Source organism: Hordeum vulgare, chromosome 3H, assembly GCF_904849725.1.
Source record: "Hordeum vulgare subsp. vulgare chromosome 3H, MorexV3_pseudomolecules_assembly, whole genome shotgun sequence".
NCBI lineage: Eukaryota > Viridiplantae > Streptophyta > Magnoliopsida > Poales > Poaceae > Hordeum > Hordeum vulgare.
In genome coordinates this window covers 80,177,135-80,194,195 of record NC_058520.1, presented here as the reverse complement: position 1 = coordinate 80,194,195, position 17,061 = coordinate 80,177,135, and the positions used below count along the sequence as shown (strand labels likewise).

The following is a 17,061-nucleotide window of genomic DNA, read 5'->3' as shown; positions in this document are numbered from 1 at the left end:
AATATTACTGATCTCTGGCCACTAATCAGAAACGTATGTTCTGCATCTAATGTTAGTTAATGTACTGCTAAATACTGATGTATACTATGTTGGAGCATGTTGCTTGGTTGTGTGGGTGCAGTATGGCAATCTACCACTTACAAACTGCGGCCTGAGTGGCTGCTGCTATCTGACACAACAGAACGACTCTTGCACAATTTGATGAGGGATATATCAATTGTAAGATATATGCAGGTTGATATTCTAGCTGTAATCCACACCATTCAGTAGTGCATGATCCACTTGCTACCCCACTGACCAAAATTGCGACAAGATTGTAGCAATTGGAGGATAGCATGGCTGAGAGAGAGACCCTATATAACGAACATACGATTACATGATTGGCACAAGTAGAGTTGTTGTTGATAAACCTTACTTAGACCATGGTAGCATCAGAAATAGCAACAGTTTTCCTTCTGTTGAATGCCTTGCTGAGAGGTTCTTTGGTCCAAAGCCAAGGACTCCAGAGAGGATTCTACGACTCCAGCTGCCCTGACGCAGAGGATATCGTGAGGTCCACTGTCGGGAAGTACTACAACAACGATGCCACCATCGCCCCGGGCTTGCTCAGGCTGCACTTCCACGACTGCTTTGTCCAAGTCAGTTCAGTAATTCTGTTCCCTACACTTTACAGCATGCAGTTCTACGATTCTATAAATTTATCACTCTGAATCACATGTCATATTGTTCCTTTTCATTTCGCTGTAGACAGCAAAATGCACATGTAAAGGGAAGTAAGCAAAGGACCTAGGGCAGTTAGGCTTTCCTGTCTGACATGCTACTACTTTGTAGGGATGTGATGCTTCCGTTTTGATTTCTGGAGCATCATCCGAGAGGAGTGCACCACAGAATTTCGGTCTCAGGGGATTTGAGGTGATAGACGATGCCAAGTCCCAGCTGGAATCAACGTGCCCTGGGGTGGTGTCCTGCGCCGACATACTGGCCCTCGCCGCACGTGATTCCGTCGATCTGGTAGGCAAGTTTTGCTGCTGACTGAACTCCTGCTAAGAACTGTTCACTTTTCGACTGAGAGCACGATGACTGAAATTTTTGTTTTCGTTCGTCACGTTCTATGTCGATGGCAAGGCCGGCGGGCCAAGCTGGGCAGTGCCTCTGGGACGAAGAGACGGGAGGATCTCATCAGCTGCAGATGCCAAGGCCCTTCCGTCCCCGGCCGACCCCGTGTCCGTCCAGCGGCAGAAGTTCGCAGCTCAGGGACTGTCCGACCATGATCTCGTCACACTAGTCGGTAACTGATCCTCCTCGATAACGATCCCTTCATGCAGCAAATCCACATCCGAGAAATGATAACACGAGCCTGCATGCATGCATGCCGACGATGATCCGCAGGCGCGCACACCATCGGGCAGACGGACTGCGCGTTCGTGCGGTACCGGCTGTACAACTTCACGGCGACGGGGAACGCGGACCCGTCCATCAGCCCGGCGTTCCTGCCGCAGCTGCGGGCGCTGTGCCCGCCGAACGGCGACCCGGTGCGGCGGGTGGCGCTGGACAAGGACGGCGCGGGGTCCTTCGACGCCGCCTTCTTCAAGAACGTGAGGGACGGCAACGCCGTGCTGGAGTCGGACCAGCGGCTGTGGGGCGACGACGCGACGCAGGGGGTGGTGCAGAAGTACGCCGGCAACATCCGGGGCCTCTTCGGGCTCCGCTTCACCTACGAGTTCCCCAAGGCCATGGTGAGCCTCGGCGGCGTCGCCGTCAAGACCGGCAGGCAGGGCGAGATCAGGAGGAAGTGCTCCAGGTTCAACTGAACCTGAACTGATAGTATATGCAATTCTGGATGAGTATCACTGGGTTGACGCTATGCTTGTACTAATAATATAATAATAAACCAATTAACTGGTGGGCAGCGTACGTGCCTTGTATAAAAGTGTCTCTAGTTGCAAGGTTTCCTTTCACTCTCTGCTGCGTGAGCCAAGGCTAGTGTTTGTTCCACGATCATGTGCGTCAGCCTTCAGATACGCTGACAGAAATATTTGTGCTGTTTTATTAAGCTGAAGCTAGCATACGAGTACTTCAAGGGAAAGATTAATTAAATTCACACAAGGGCATTTGGTCTAGTGGTATGATTCTCGCTTAGGGTGCGAGAGGTCCCGAGTTCAATTCTCGGAATGCCCCTTATTTTTTCTTTTTTCCCCCTCTGTATTGGGGGACAACATACAGTCTGAACCTCCCCTTATTTTTTCTTTTTTCCCCCTCTGTATTGGGGGACAACATACAGTCTGAACCAACCACCTTGTAGATGTTACAACTGATCTGTTGTATTTTTAGCATTTTTCGAAGAAGCGATATCATTGGGAGTTTTGATCTAGCGTACAAACTCAGATGCTCAAGCTAGGAAAAACCACAAACCATAGATTTATTCAAGGGATTCAAGTCATCCATATACTTAATTTTGGAGCTCTCTCATTTAGTTGAAGAGTTCAATTTCGAATATGGTTCACGATTTTGACTGGGTCAATGATTTTGATTAAGATGTCTAATTTTGGTTTGATTCATGATTGTTATTCAATTGAACCATTCAAATTTCGATTTTGTTCTTAATTTTTGTCGGGTCAATGATTTCGATTGAGGTGTTCAATTTTGAATTTGGTTCGTGAATCAGACCTAGTCAACGGTTTCTCAAATCAATCAGCGACAATCAACCTATAGAAACACATCAGCCCCGCCCATCCTCTCCTCACCTGGCAAAAAGAAACATCAACATGCGACATTATACCATCAATATAGTACATGTGATCTTCAACGAAAAACTTTTCACATGCATGTGCGTTGATTAGTAGAGAACACATAATCTCACGCGCAGAAAAGGCCCACCAAAACACCGTGTTATAAAAAGTAAAAATTACTCTATCATCTCCCCACGTGCCAAACCAAATATTTTTTTATGAGACTCCGACAATACAAAACAAGACGCGCACAATCATTTTTTTCTTTTTTCAAAAAGGAGGTTATCCCCCGGCCTCCGCATCAGAACGATGCATGCGGCCACTTTATTAGAAAAGAAATAGTTTAACAAAGTCTTCAAGTCTCAAGAAATAAAAACGCTCACAAAGAGCTGGAAATAGAGAAAACGCTCACAAAACGCACAACCATTTAGTAATACACTATGCTCTTTAATTTTAGCGCCTCCTATTCAATTGAGGAGTCATAATTGGATTTGGTTTACGATTTTGGTCGGATCAAGGATCTCTCTTTTTCAGTTATGGCAATCAATTTTGAATAAGATTCACAGTTTTGACAAGGTCAATGATTTTTCAAAAACTATCCTCCCTAATTTTAGAACCTCCGTTCAACTGAGGTGTAACATTTGGATTTGGTTCACGATTTTGGTCGGGTCAACAATTTCTCAAAAAGCTCTTTAATTCAGTGAAGGTAATCAATTTTAGAGTTTTTTTTCATAATTTTGACTTGGTCAATTATTTCTCAAATTAATCGGCAACAACAAACCTTCAGCAACATCGAGGACCTCTTTGGGCTCCACTTCTCCTATGAGTTCCCCAAGGCCATGGTGAGCCTCGGCGGCATCGCCGTCAAGATCGGCAGGCAGGGTGAGATCAGGAGTAAGTGCTCCAGGTTCAACTGAACTGATAGTATATGCAATTCTGAATGAGTATGACTGGGTTGATGCGATGCTCGTAATAATTAAGGACAATAAAACCGCACCTAATCCGAGCTCTCTCACGCATCCATTGGTTTTGACCGTTGGATCTCGCTTCACTGTCGTTGTTGGTCGTCCGATGCATCATTCCCAGCAGTGCGGGATCCGAGCTCTCTCACGCATCCATTGGTTTTGACCGTTGGATCTCGCTTCACTGTCGTTGTTGGTCGTCCGATGCATCATTCCCGGCAATGCGGGCTGCGCCTGGGGCCCTGGGCCGGTTGTCCTTGGCCTGCTATTCCGGGGGCAGAATCGGTTGCCTCTCGTTCATTGTTACTGGTTAACGTCCGATCCGAAACGAGCCGTAATGATTCTACCCCGTGTCCACGTCCTATACCTAATGTCCTAATCCCTTTCTCGCACCTCGCCCCTCGCCGCTACCCCCGACCACTCCCAGTCTCGCCCTAGGTCAGAGAGAGATAGAGAGGGGGGTGATTGATGGGAGCGGCGCCGTCCACTGGCGATCCACACATCAGGTCCCCTTGATCCTTCACCCTTCAGATGGCAGCGGTGGCGTCAACTGGCGATCCACGCATCTGGCTCCCGCCGATCCTTCTCCTCTCGCGATGGCAGCGTGGCGACCGCTGGCGATCCACGGATCTGGCTCCCCTCGATCCTTCTCCTCTCGCGACATATGTGCGCCGCCGCGATGTAGGGCAAATGGAGGAGTGCGTGAAGACCAGGAGGTGAAGTGTGGCACCCCTCATGACGATTAGCAGCATCGGAGACGTCAGCTCGCCCGACGGTCGGCTGGATCCCAGACGCAACTATTGTCAAAAACGGACGCTGCCCTTCCGCCCTTAGACCACATCGGCACGCTGGCAAGGAGTACTCATCTATCTCTCTGCAGGTCCCCATCATTATTTCAACCTCCATATTGTGCTGATCTATCCATGTCATAGGCATCCTCCCGCCATTCCTTATTACCTTTGACTGCTATATGGAACAATCAGGAGTAGATGGAACTTGGGAGCACAAAGGGATCAGTTCCTACTTATGGTTAAGAATCTAGAGGAAACACAAGGTATCTCTTTGTTTTTTAATTATCTATCCAAAAGGTATTATTGTTAGTGAGTGCCAAATATTTGATACTTTGGCATTCTCTTGTTATTTCAGAATTTCCATGGGATTTACATTGGACACTAGACTGTTTCACGTCTCAAAATTCATGTCCTTAATTACTTCCAGGTACACCTTCCCTTCTTCCACTTTAAATTTAGACCTTCCCTTCTTCCACTTTCAGTTTAGCTCTTGAGTTAATACAAGTTGTGGCTCTTTAGTAGGTTAGGCACTTAACCACAAGGAAAAACAGTAGCCGTGCATACAATGCAAAGTTAGCAACGAAACTGAATTTGGTTGTGGAGAAGATCTTGATTGAGTCATGTAACAAGTCCTCGAGCATGAACCATTATACTAAATGGAACCGACCAGGAAGCTCTTCTTTCGAGGTAAAACTTTTTAACTTTATGTATCCAATGAATTTCAGAGTGATATTCATCTAAAAGTGTTCTTAGATAACTTAACATTTCGGTTTTTGGAGTATTGAATTTTTGTGGAAAAATTGATGATCTCTGGTCAATGTGAAGAGGCTGATGAGCTAGAAGACTATCAACTCAATACGTGTGTGTATTACTTAACAATGAAAAACTACCTTGCTATCAACTACGAGAAAGGGGTTCAATCGATTATCTCAGGTAAGTACTTGCCTTCAGGTTAGACGTGGAATAATATAACTCTGATAGGGATAAGCTAGCTTATTTCCCTGTACACTGCTACTTTTCACAAGAAAAATGTAGATGCCATAATAGCAGTGTGTAGTTAGCCAGAAATCCAGAATATATATCAATCTCCAGCTTATACCTTCTGGAAACTTATGGATTTAATTAGTGTAGATGCAATATGCTACTGGATTCAAAACTAAAAGTAGGGGGCACCACAGATGCGTCTGGTCATTGTGCGGTTCAACTTCGCTATGAATTAAGCCATGGAGCTAGGCGATGATAAAAATTGATGTTCAATGCTGAAGGCAAATGTATTATTACCCTGCATTTTTGTTTGGTCATGTGGGTTTCAAGAGGACCAACTTCGATTATAACATTGTGCACAATTCACTTATAACATATATGACCAAGTAATAGCACAATGTTGCTGAACTGCAGACATACCCCTTCTAGGACATATGATGCATAGTGGATTATGTTTCTACATTATTTAGAAAAAATACTTCTACACTAATCTGCTAAAGTAGAACATGTAAATGCTTACACAAAGTTCTTTTTAGGAGAGCAGTACAACAAAAATCATTTTTATGTGGTTTAGAAACTATCGTGAGATGTTTCCCTTTGTGGTGTTTCAAGTTATAAAGTAAAATAAATATCTTTTGTTGTCTCACCTTTTTAGTGTTCAACATTCAGACAACAAACTTAATTATGTCTCTTATTTAGTGAAATAACATTATCAATTACTACCCTTCTAATCTTACAAGGTCACGCAAATGCAACATTTCGTTGGACAAGACTCATACTGATATAATCGAGATCATGCAGTGAAGGTTTTCTCCTATAATAGTGAGGGTTAATCCAGCATTTCTAAAGATGGGTAATAATGACGTTTCCTAGATGGAGTGTAGTAATGTCATGGTCCCTTTGATGACATACATATTTGTTCTTTGTTGTGAACTTAAAAGAACTGAAAAAACCAACCTACTAATTCAAAATTCAAAACCGTGGAACTGTTTTTTCTTTCTTTTTGTATACTTCTCCTGATGTTTTGTTGACAAGCACATATTGCTAATCCGCATTTCATGATTACATGTTTTTCGCTGATATTTTTTACTCAATATAATGGTTTGCAATGGTCTTCTGCTCAATATAATTGGTGTTATAGAATAAATAAAACTACTTTACTTTTAGAAATTTATCAACCCTTTTTAATATGTTTATTACTACCAATTACGAAACAGAACAAATCAGTGCATCAACGAGGACCAGGATTACCAAATGATGAGTTGATAAACTGCCAATAAGATATGAAATCAAGAACCATGTGTGCCATATGATGAGCAAGAACAACGAGCTAGGCTAAAACTTTTGGGAAAACGAAGATCAAACAAGTTGATGGGTGTTTATGATTTCAGTTCTTAGGAAGATTATTTAAGGCTGGTTGTACAACAGCTTTAGAGTTGTCTTTTTACCTTACAACCTGATGTTGTAGCTAAAACTCCTAGCTGGTTACAATAAGATTTCAGTGTCTGATCTTGCAACTGTAGTACACACATTATACTGTGCTAAAACAAGTACCATTGCTGTGTTTTGCTAACCTGAATATTCAGTTTGTTGTCCTTAAATCCAAGAAACTTATTTTGTACTCGTGCAGTTTCATGATATAAGACGTTATTACATCCAATATGCTTATTGAAGAAATGTATGGGCGCGTCAACGCGCGTCAGCGATGATCTAGTAATATAGTAAAAGTGTCTCTATTTGTAAGGTTTCCTTTCACTCCCTGCTGCGTGAGCCAAGGCTAGTGTTTGTTCCACGATCATGTGCTTCAGCCTTCAGATATGCTGACGGTAATATTGTCGTGTTATATTATGCTGAAGCTAAGGATGGAATATTAGTTCTTTAAAGGTGTTGATTAATTAAAATCAAACAAGGGCATTTGGTCTAGTGGTATGATTCTCGCTTAGGGTGCGAGAGGTCCCGAGTTCAATTCTCGGAATGCCCCTTAATCTTTCTTTATCTTTTTTGTCTCTGTACTATGGGACAACATACACTCTGAAGAAGCAAGATCATTTGGGAGTGTTGATGTAGCGTACAAATTCAGATGCCCAAGCTAGGAGAAAACACAGACCATAGATTTATTCAAGTGATTCAAATCATCCATATACTTCTTAATTTTGGAGCTCTCTCATTTAGTTACAGTGTTCAGGAAGTGGCGCCAAGGGGTATATGAAAGAATACCTCTACGGATGAAGAAAAGCTTCACGGTCGCTGGAGCCATCCAGGAGGGCAGATGCCTGGCCGCTTGGCATCGGCCCGAGCATGGACTTGGAGACGCTCGCAGAGTATGTGGACTTGTGGCATAGAGTTGCGGTAACCGAGCTCGACCCGGAGACACCGGACAGCCTCAGGTGGGCATGGGAGTGCAAACGCGAGTTCTCGATCCGGTTGGCATACGCGGCCAGACTCGCTGGGAGGGAGATCAGCCCAACAGTTGAATTCACATGGAACTCGCAAGCGCCGCTGCAATGCGAGTTCTTTACGTGGCTCGTGGTGAAGAATAGGTGTTGGACCTCTTACCGTCTTGCAATACGTGGCTTACCCCATCAAGACGCCTGTCCCTTCTGTAGTCAAAGCGACGAAACAATTAACCACCTGTTGGTGGAGTGTGTACTGGCAAGGACTGTCTGGCAGGAGGTATGCAACGTCCTCGGCAGAGAGGATTGGGTGCCGCAGCCAGCTAGCCGTTTAAATGAGTGGTCCGCGGAAAGATCATCGGACTATCCTCATGCTTGCTCTTTGGGAGCTATGAAAACAGAGGAACTCAATTGTCTTCGACAGAGCATCACCGTCAGCACGACAGGTTGGTAGAAGGATCTTGGCGGAAGGAAAGGCTTGGAAGCTGACGGGATCTTTCACATGTTGTCACCGCTAGTAGTCAGTGTAACAAACTTTGCAGCGGTGAACTAGGTTGCGTCTTGTAAACATATCCATGTAGAGGGCTCTCTAACGCTTTCTCTATCTATAATACTCCCTCCGTTCCTAAATATAAGTCTTTGTAAAGGTTTCACTAGTAAACTACATACGGATGTATATAGACATACTTTAGACTATAGATTCACTTATTTTGCTCCGTATGTAGACCTCTAGTGAAATCTTTTAAAAGACTTATATTTAGGAACGGAGGGAGTATATGATACGTATAGCTTATGCGTATTCGAAAAAAAAAGTGTTCAATTTTGAATATGGTTCGCGATTTTCACTAGGTCAATGATTTTGATTAAAGTGTCTAATTTTGATTTGATTCATGATTGTTACGGGTCAATGATTTCGATTGAGGTGCTCAATTTTGAATTTGGTTCATGAATCCGACATAGTCAACGATTTCTCAAATCAATCACCGACAATCAGCCTATAAAAACACATCAGCCCCGCACAACCTCTCATCACATGGCAAAAAAAAACATCAACATGCGACATTATACCATCAATATAGTACATGTGATCTTAGATGAGAAACTTTCCCACATGCATGTGCGTTGATTAGTACAGAACATGTAATCTCACATGCATGAAAGGCCCACCGAAAAACAGTATTATCTATATCTATATCTATATCTATACCTACTAATAAAACACCTATTGCTTCTGTGGTACGTCATTAAATTTACCCTTAAAGTTCGTCAAAATTACCCACCAATGCCACCCGTAAATGACAAAAACGATTCGTTTTTTAAACTTCGATTCGGCTCTTTTTTCTGATTCTAAAGGATGCGGTTCCCATATTTTCTCACAGGCACAAAGTTAGCCCAACTGGTTGGGTACGCCTTGTTCCACCCAGGAGACCCAAGTTTAATCCCCATTGCAGCCTACAACCTTTTTTGTTCTTCTATTTCGTATTTTTTTACTTTTTCTTTTCTTTTGCCTTTATACAAAAAAATGTACAGTGAGTATGGACAATAAATAATATTTTTTTTTAATTTTAAAAACTATTGATCGTGTATTTAGAAAACTTTAAATGTGCATAGGATAATGTTTCCTGTGTATAAGAAAAATATACAAAACTATATAATGTGTATGGAACAAAGTAGATATAAAAAAAAGACTTTTCAAAAATGTTAATCGTGTATTTGAGTAATGTAAACCATGTATATAAAAAATGTTCATGATGCATACAAAATATGTGAAATGTGTATTAAAGAAATAGACATCAAAACTCAATAATGTTTCTGATGTCACACGACAAAAAAATGTTTCTAATGTATAAAAAATATACAATGATGTTTATACAAGCTTTATGTAAACAAATGGCTTAGCTCTGATCTTTCATATATATAAACTGTTTTGCTAATTATTCTTTTAAGAATATTGATATTGATACGCAACCTGAAACATTTGGTAGGCATGTACTTACAAATTGATTGTTTTCGATGAAGTTGTCTAATATGTTTGCAACCAAATTAAGACTTCACTTAGATTACAAATGCAAACACAAATATCAGCAAGATAAAAATAATGTTCTTATGCATATGCTATCATTAATTAGCAAAACATACTTTGCCATTTTCATCATAATTCAAATAATGTTCATGCATCTCAAGAAATGTCCTAAAATTTTAAGAACATAATGTGATTACCACAATTGAAGATTATGATTTTTTTCTCCCGTTGCAACACACGGGCCTTTTTGCTATTATTAATAAAAGAAATAAGTATTCTTAGTTCGTCTTGTTATTTTATTAAAAACTCCCTGATGTTTCAAACATTAAACCCGCAGTATTTATTAAATGTTTTTTAAAATAGTCATGTCTTTTAAATGGTAACTCCAAATTTAACATATTATATATAGAATTTGATTAGAAAAATATGTAGAATTTGAATATGATGTTATTTTACATGTTAAAAATTTAATAAAAAAATATCTAGGGTGCAATTTGAATAAATAATTCGTTATTCGCCTTTATTTCATAACGGTACCAATCCCGATTGGAGATGAACACGTCAACAAAATCTGGATTGGAGATGAAATTGATGGTCACTTGTCCGTTTCTTTATATGTATTAAATCTACATGCAAGCCATATAAAAATAGAAGACTTGTGGAATCTTGAATTGAACTTTTGTAGGGATTAGATTACATACCCATCTTTCTTTCATACCGGTACTGATTTGGATTGTGGATGCACATCTCACCAAAATCAAGATTAGAGACCAAATTGAAGATCACTTGACCGTATCTTTGTACGTATTAAATCTACATGCAAGATGTATTTAAATAGATGACCTGTAGAATCTTGAATTAAGTTTTTTAGGCTAAGATCATCTTTGTTTTGGTCGTAGCTACGAATACTCAAATTATAGAGCATCTTTTTATGAATTAAGAGTGTGTGGTATTTTTTTCCCCGTTGCAACGCACGGGCCCTTTTCCTAGTAAAAGCTAAAACATATACTCTATTATCTACCCACATGCCAAACCAAACTTATTTACGAGACTCCGACAACACAAAACAATATGCGTCCAATCTAGGAAAAACCACAAACCATAGATTTATTCAAGGGATTCAAATCACCCATATACTTCTTAGTTTTGGAGCTCTCTCATTTAGTTGAAGTGTTCAATTTCGAATATGGTTTACGATTTTGACTAGGTCAATGATTTTTATTAAGATGTCTATTTTTGATTTGATTCATGATTGTTATTCAATTGAACCATTCAAAATTGAATTTGGTTCATGATTTTGATTAAAGCATACTCTATTATCTTTCCATGTGCCAAACAAAAAAAAATACGAGACATCGACAACACAAAACAAAACGCGCACAACCATTTAGTAATAAACTATGCTCTTTAATTTTAGCGCCCTCCTATTCAATTAAGGTGTTACAATTGGATTTGGTCTGTGGTTTTCGTCGGATCAAGGATTTCCCTCTTTCAGTTATGGCAATCAATTTTAATTCACAATTTTGACAAGGTCAACGATTTCTCAAAACTACCCTCCCTAATTTTAGAGACTCTCGTTCAATTGAGGTGTTACATTCGGATTTGGTTCACGGTTTTGATCGGGTCAACAGTTTCTCAAGAGGCTCTTTCACTGAGTGAAGGTAATCAATTTTAGAGCTTATTCATTATTTTGGCTGGGTCAACTATTTCTCAAATTAACCGACAAAAACAAACCAAAAATCACATCAGTCCCCCACATCCTGTCATCATCGAGAATTGTTTTTCAAGATATGACATTATAGCACCAATATAATACATACCGTCACCAACACAAGAAAAATCCTCACATAAATATGAGTCGATTAACATGGAATTGCACTGCCAAGAAAGTCCACCAAAATACCATATTATGAAAGATCACACGCCATCTTCCCACATGACAAACTAAAGAACAAACAAAAATTATGAATTTCCTACGACACCAACGATGCAACAAAGTGGGCTCAACCCTTCTAGTATGGTATGCTCGCGCATGGGAAGGCAGACTGGTCATTGGGTTTTGAAATGTGTGGACTAAGTAGCGACGCGCTTGTTGATTCAGTGGGGAGAGGGGCATCCGACAAAATTCATGTCTAGGTACCATCGGGCTCTCTTCACCGGACTGTGCACCCCACACCACACTACTGTAGGAATGCCCAGTAGTGGCGGGCGTAAAAATCCTAGTAGTGGCGGGTGAGGCCCCCAGGGGCGCCAGCCACCGACCTCCTGTCACTGCTATTATGGCATCTGTGGTGGGCGGGCACTCGCCACTGTTAGAGCTCATCCAGTAGTGGGCGCTGCTGAACGCCAGCCATTGGTGCATGTTAAGAGTTGCGATGAGCTGTCCCTGTCATCCGTCAGTGCTACCTCTTCGACGTGCAACCCTAGCAGCTCCTACGCGTTACAGGATACAAATATACCACATTACAGCATACAACTAACTTAGTAATCATACACATTATATTTAACATAACAATAACCTAAGATACATACAAATAGATGCGCATCATTAATGTACAACAACTCATGTCGCATCTTATTACGTACACATGCATACAATACCTCATGATAACAACAATACTATAATGACAATGAGTAGGATAAAGATAATCAAGTTCTTTACTCGTCCACTTGTCCACATGGTCTTGCATATTTCATACTTGATTTTCTCTTGACGAAATGTAGTTGGCAATAATGACCATCAACTTCTCTGCAGATGTAGTTAGCATAATGATCCTCATCTTCTCTACGAATGTAGTTGGCATAATGACCCTTAGCTTCTTTTTTAGTCTTATATCATTTGCATCAGCTCTTTGTGTAATTGTTCCACTTCATCTACGTTAATAAATAAAGAAGCAAACAAGTCAATTTCATAGTTATCCAATCACATCGAGCGATGTCACATCTTAATCCTCATAGCATCATAGACAATACAAGTCACCACGTTGCACAGTTTATTAGTAGTTCAGAAGCACATGTTCAGCTCCATCATAACAACTTAGAAATTTAGTTCACGAGCATCGATTATATAGATCACAAGAAAGTAGTGCACTAGTTGTTCAACTCCATCGAAGCTTCGACGATTTCTCGAGCACTCTCCACAGCTCCTCTAGCGCTCGCAACGGCTGCTCTAGCGCTCTCTGAATATGACTAAGGGCTCTCGATGGCTGCTCGAGCACTCACAACATAGGCGAGCACGATCTCGGTGTACTGAGCCACCCTCGTGACGATGTCGACGGCAGTAGGAATTCCATCTATGGTTGTAGGAGTCCTAACAAGCATCTTAACTTCTTCATCTAAATTGCATTAAACAATTTGACATTTAGATAGGGCATTTAGTAAAAAAAACATCATGACCTTTGATAAAAATTGGACATATTGAGTACCAGAAATTAAGTGAAAAAGAACTTAATCCATGCTTCGCAAAAACATTGGCACTCACTATGAATACACCTGAATCATGAAAAAACTGATGTACCATATGATCGTCCATATTTTAAGGCATTCACTTATGAAGATTTAATGATACATTTTAACTATAATAATAAAACGTCGTGTGCATATTTGTAGACATTGGCACTCACAACAAATTTTAGCTATCCTAATAAAATATTGTACAAGAATTTTATTCATATGTTGTAACTAAACTAATAAACTCATGCTGCAAGTAACATTAACAGGGAGAAGGGAGGTGTGCTTACCGGGCCGGAGTAGGACGAAGGGCTGGATGAGGCGTAGGTCGATGGCAGAGGAGTCGGCGGACGGCGAGTTCTATGGAGACAAGGACAATGTTTAATGCGGAGGAAGGCTCGAGCGACGGTCACGAGGAAGTAGTTCAAGGTAGCATTGCATGGAGACACCGACGAACTTCGAGGCGGGGACGGACGATGCGGGCGACGGGGAAGATTAGGTCCTCGATGTTGTTTGAGGCGGCAGACAACGACCTTGACGGTTGCGGCGAACGATGCCACGATGCTGAGAGCGACGAGAGAGGAGGGAGAAGGAGTTGGAGTTTAGAATCATATCCTACTTCCACGGAGGGGGGGGTAGGTAAGGTGTTGTTTAGCAGTGATGAGTGCACAAAAACGATCCCAACCAAGGTATAAGCGTGGGAGGTGGCAACATGATCAAATATAGTAGTGACAAGCGACAGCAAACACCTGCCTTGCGATGCATGAAAATATTTGAAAACGTTTGGCGCGAGGGTGCCCAAATATGGTTGTAGCGGGCAAGGAAGGCGGCATGCCATAGGTATGGAAGCAAGCTATAGTGGGCAGTGATATGCACCCACCGCCGTAGCTTGTCAGCCAGACACGAATTGGAAAAACCATAGCTGTGGTAGGTCGCCGACGCCGCCCGCCACAGCTACATGTGTAGCACTGGCGGCTAGGTTTTAGCGTTCGCTAGTGCTTGCCTTAAAATTAGCAGTGGCGGGTGACACAAACCACCCGCCACTGACGGGGTTCACCTATAAGCCATTTTCCAGTAGTGCTACTTTAGATGTCAATTCCTTGATGCATATTTTTCACCATGATACCATGATCTCGGTCGAGTCGGGATCACAGATCCTCCTTTAGCACGATTGTTAGTTGATTTAGATTCCCTTATGGGTAAAATTCCATGAGGTGTTTTTATATTTTGCGTGAATCCAAATGCTTCGATGGTAGCGACCCTCACTCATATTAGTGCTCCGGTGTTTCGGCATCCTTTTGGACCGGGGGAGGTTGTTGCCTTGGACATGTTGGTCTCGAACCTAGAGGAATTCATGTCATCGATGGCTCCTCATTCGATTTTCTAGCGTCTAGGATCCTTTGGATGTTTCTCCGATAGATCATTCTATGGTACCATTTGTGGAGGAATCTCGTCCTTCGAAGTTAACCGACATTTGGTCGATTAAGCTAACCTTTAGAATTAGGATTTTCCTCTAGCAATTAGTTCATGATCACTTGCCTGTAGGGGTGAAGGTCTTGAAGTATAAAAACCCCGACGATGGCAGATGTCCGTTGTGTGATGTCCTGGAAAGTAACAATCACATATACTTCATTTGTGTGACCATCCACTTCCTTTGGTGTTGCTTTAATAGGGTTTTAGGATAAGGGGGTCTCCTATGAACATTTCAGATCTTTATCTTTACGAGATCATTTGGGCTCACGCAACATTGGGTTGTGTTTGGTGTCGTTTGTTGGCCGTTTTCGTCATTCACATCAAGCTTGTCACTAAGAATATTCGGCGGCAATGCGTTATTGATACATTTTTTTAAATTGCATAGTTTCTTACACTAGTGATTGGCCCTTAGTAAATAGCGTGAAAATGTCGTCATCAAAGATTTCACGCCCGGTTGGGGGATTCGGCTCGTAGACTGGCCCCTCCATCTGTTCCTCTTGGTTGTATCCATTCGGGCTTGGAGCATATTGTTGTGATGTTGCTCACAAGAGTGAACTTGTTTTGCTTTTCGTTTTGAACCTGTTTTCTGATGTAGCTTTGCGGATTCTAGGATGTTTGTTGTTTCATTTATAAACCGACAAAATTCGTTCATTGTGTTGTCAAATACAGGAATCCAAATATTCAAATAACCTACTTGCCCAATTTATTTCGAACAAGGGCATTTGGTCTAGTGGTATGATTCTCGCTTAGGGTGCGAGAGGTCCCGAGTTCAATTCTCGGAATGCCCCTTTATTTTTCTTTTTTTTTTGCCTCTGCAGAAATCCAGAGTTCCAAACAAGAACACAGACTTTATTAAAGGATCAGATTCAAAATCAATTCAATTCCTCCTCTGCGCGCGATGGATCCAGCCACTCGCCTTGGAATTAAAACTAGCGATTTACTGCGTCTGGTGCGGCGGCAGATACGGCAGGCCGCGGCGAGCCCGCTTCATGAGGTTGTACTCCACCAGCGGCGCCGCGTCCGGCACGATCTCCCTCACGCCGTCCAGCGCGCCGAACCGCCCCGCCCACGCCGCCAGCCGCGGCGTCCTGGCCGGGTCGAGGGTCCGCACGCCGCACATGGCCTCGGACGCGCGCAACCACCCGACGAACCCGCCGAGCACCACGTCCACCAGCCCCACGCCGTCCCCGCCGAAGAAGTCCTTGTCCCCGAGCTCCCCCTCGAACGCCTCCAGCACGGAGACGACCTCCCCCGCCGCCCGCGCCCTCTCCTCGGCCGTCTTCCCGCCGTAGAGCGGGATCCACGTGGGGAGCAGCTTCTGGTCGACGTAGGCGGCCCAGAACCGGGCGGCGGCGCGGCCGTGCGGGTCGTCGGGGAGGAGGCGCGGGAGGCTCTCCGGGAACGCCTCGTCGACGTACTCCACGATGACCAGAGACTCGGCGACGGCGCGGCCGCCGTGGATGAGCACGGGCACCTTCCCGCCGTGGGCCGGGTTGGAGGCGAGGAGGAGCTGGCTCTTGCCCCGCTCGCCGAACAGGTCCTCCTCCACGTACTCGTAGGGGATGCCCTTGAGGTTCAGCGCGAACCGCGCCCGCAGCGCGAACGGGCTCGTCCAGAACCCCAGCAGCGTCAGCCCCTCCTCCCTGCCGCCGCCGCCGCCTCCGGTCGCTTCAGCCGCCGCCGCCGCCATTGCTGCTGTCTCCGCCGGTCGAGTGGTTGGTGGATCTGGTGTGGCGCAGGGCACGAATCGTCTGCCTGCTCAGATATAGCACCTCGTTTCGTCATGCGTGACGGCGAGGGTGTGGCCGTGAGTGTAAAATCGGAATGGTTATCCTATCTCGGATGCCATTTTTGGCGCGACCAAGTGAGCAAACTGGCCATTTCTTGCTATTTTCTTTCGTTGTGACAGCTAAGAATGGAAAGTCAGATATGCACAACTCTCATCAGTCGGTCCGATCTTTCCTCGGTGGCTCTATGAGCATGTAAGAGTGAGGCCAGGCGGATCATATACCACCGATTTTCGTCGACATTCAAAAAATTGTTTAGGGAAACGTTGAAACCGGTGCGCTGGCTGAATGCTCGGGCCGATCGCATGCGACCCACGCGATCCCTGCGTCCGTGTGCTGCTGCCGTCCGCATCGCTGGTGCCTGCCCCATCGACCGCCCGCATCGTCGATGCTCGTCCCATCGACCGCCCGCTCTGTTGGTTCCAGCCTTCGCCTGTTGTCATGGTCGGGTTCGTTCGTATACAAGTGT

General features: G+C 43.4%; 2 protein-coding genes and 3 non-coding genes across 6 annotated transcripts; 4 read left to right on the top strand and 1 right to left on the bottom strand.

Annotated features, from left to right (window-relative positions):
* The first annotated feature begins 376 nt into the window (after window positions 1-376).
* On the top strand, window positions 377-1,930 carry LOC123439568 (peroxidase 25). Of its 2 annotated transcripts, none has more exons than XM_045116264.1 (4): window positions 377-638; window positions 832-1,011; window positions 1,126-1,288; window positions 1,390-1,930. In XM_045116264.1, the coding sequence occupies exons 1-4, from the start codon at window positions 423-425 to the stop codon at window positions 1,809-1,811; spliced, it is 981 nt and encodes a 326-aa protein (XP_044972199.1). In that variant the 5' UTR covers window positions 377-422; the 3' UTR covers window positions 1,812-1,930. The 2 variants fall into 2 exon arrangements, with proteins under 2 accessions (XP_044972199.1, XP_044972200.1); XM_045116265.1 differs by having other exon boundaries at window positions 496-642.
* Window positions 1,931-2,106: 176 nt separating this feature from the next.
* Window positions 2,107-2,178, top strand: TRNAP-AGG. Its single transcript has one exon. It is a non-coding gene; the product is annotated as a tRNA-Pro (tRNA).
* A 5,197-nt stretch (window positions 2,179-7,375) lies between these two features.
* Window positions 7,376-7,447, top strand: TRNAP-AGG. Its single transcript has one exon. It is a non-coding gene; the product is annotated as a tRNA-Pro (tRNA).
* An 8,074-nt stretch (window positions 7,448-15,521) lies between these two features.
* On the top strand, window positions 15,522-15,593 carry TRNAP-AGG. The gene has a single exon. It is a non-coding gene; the product is annotated as a tRNA-Pro (tRNA).
* A 40-nt stretch (window positions 15,594-15,633) lies between these two features.
* On the bottom strand, window positions 15,634-16,794 carry LOC123439567 (probable glutathione S-transferase GSTU6). Its single transcript, XM_045116263.1, has one exon. It carries the CDS (start codon window positions 16,493-16,495, stop codon window positions 15,743-15,745), a length of 753 nt encoding a protein of 250 aa, XP_044972198.1. The 5' UTR covers window positions 16,496-16,794; the 3' UTR covers window positions 15,634-15,742.
* Window positions 16,795-17,061: the final 267 nt, after the last annotated feature.

What these genes read in the sequence shown, in the direction of transcription:
- LOC123439567 (XM_045116263.1), bottom strand. Translation starts at nt 16,495, where the DNA reads ATGGCGGCGGCGGCGGCTGAAGCGACCGGAGGCGGCGGCGGCGGCAGG.
- LOC123439568 (XM_045116264.1), top strand. Translation starts at nt 423, where the DNA reads ATGGTAGCATCAGAAATAGCAACAGTTTTCCTTCTGTTGAATGCCTTG. An exon ending in TCCACGACTGCTTTGTCCAA is followed by an intron (nt 639 to 831) that starts GTCAGTTCAGTA and finishes ACTACTTTGTAG; the next exon opens with GGATGTGATGCTTCCGTTTT. An exon ending in CACGTGATTCCGTCGATCTG is followed by an intron (nt 1,012 to 1,125) that starts GTAGGCAAGTTT and finishes GTCGATGGCAAG; the next exon opens with GCCGGCGGGCCAAGCTGGGC.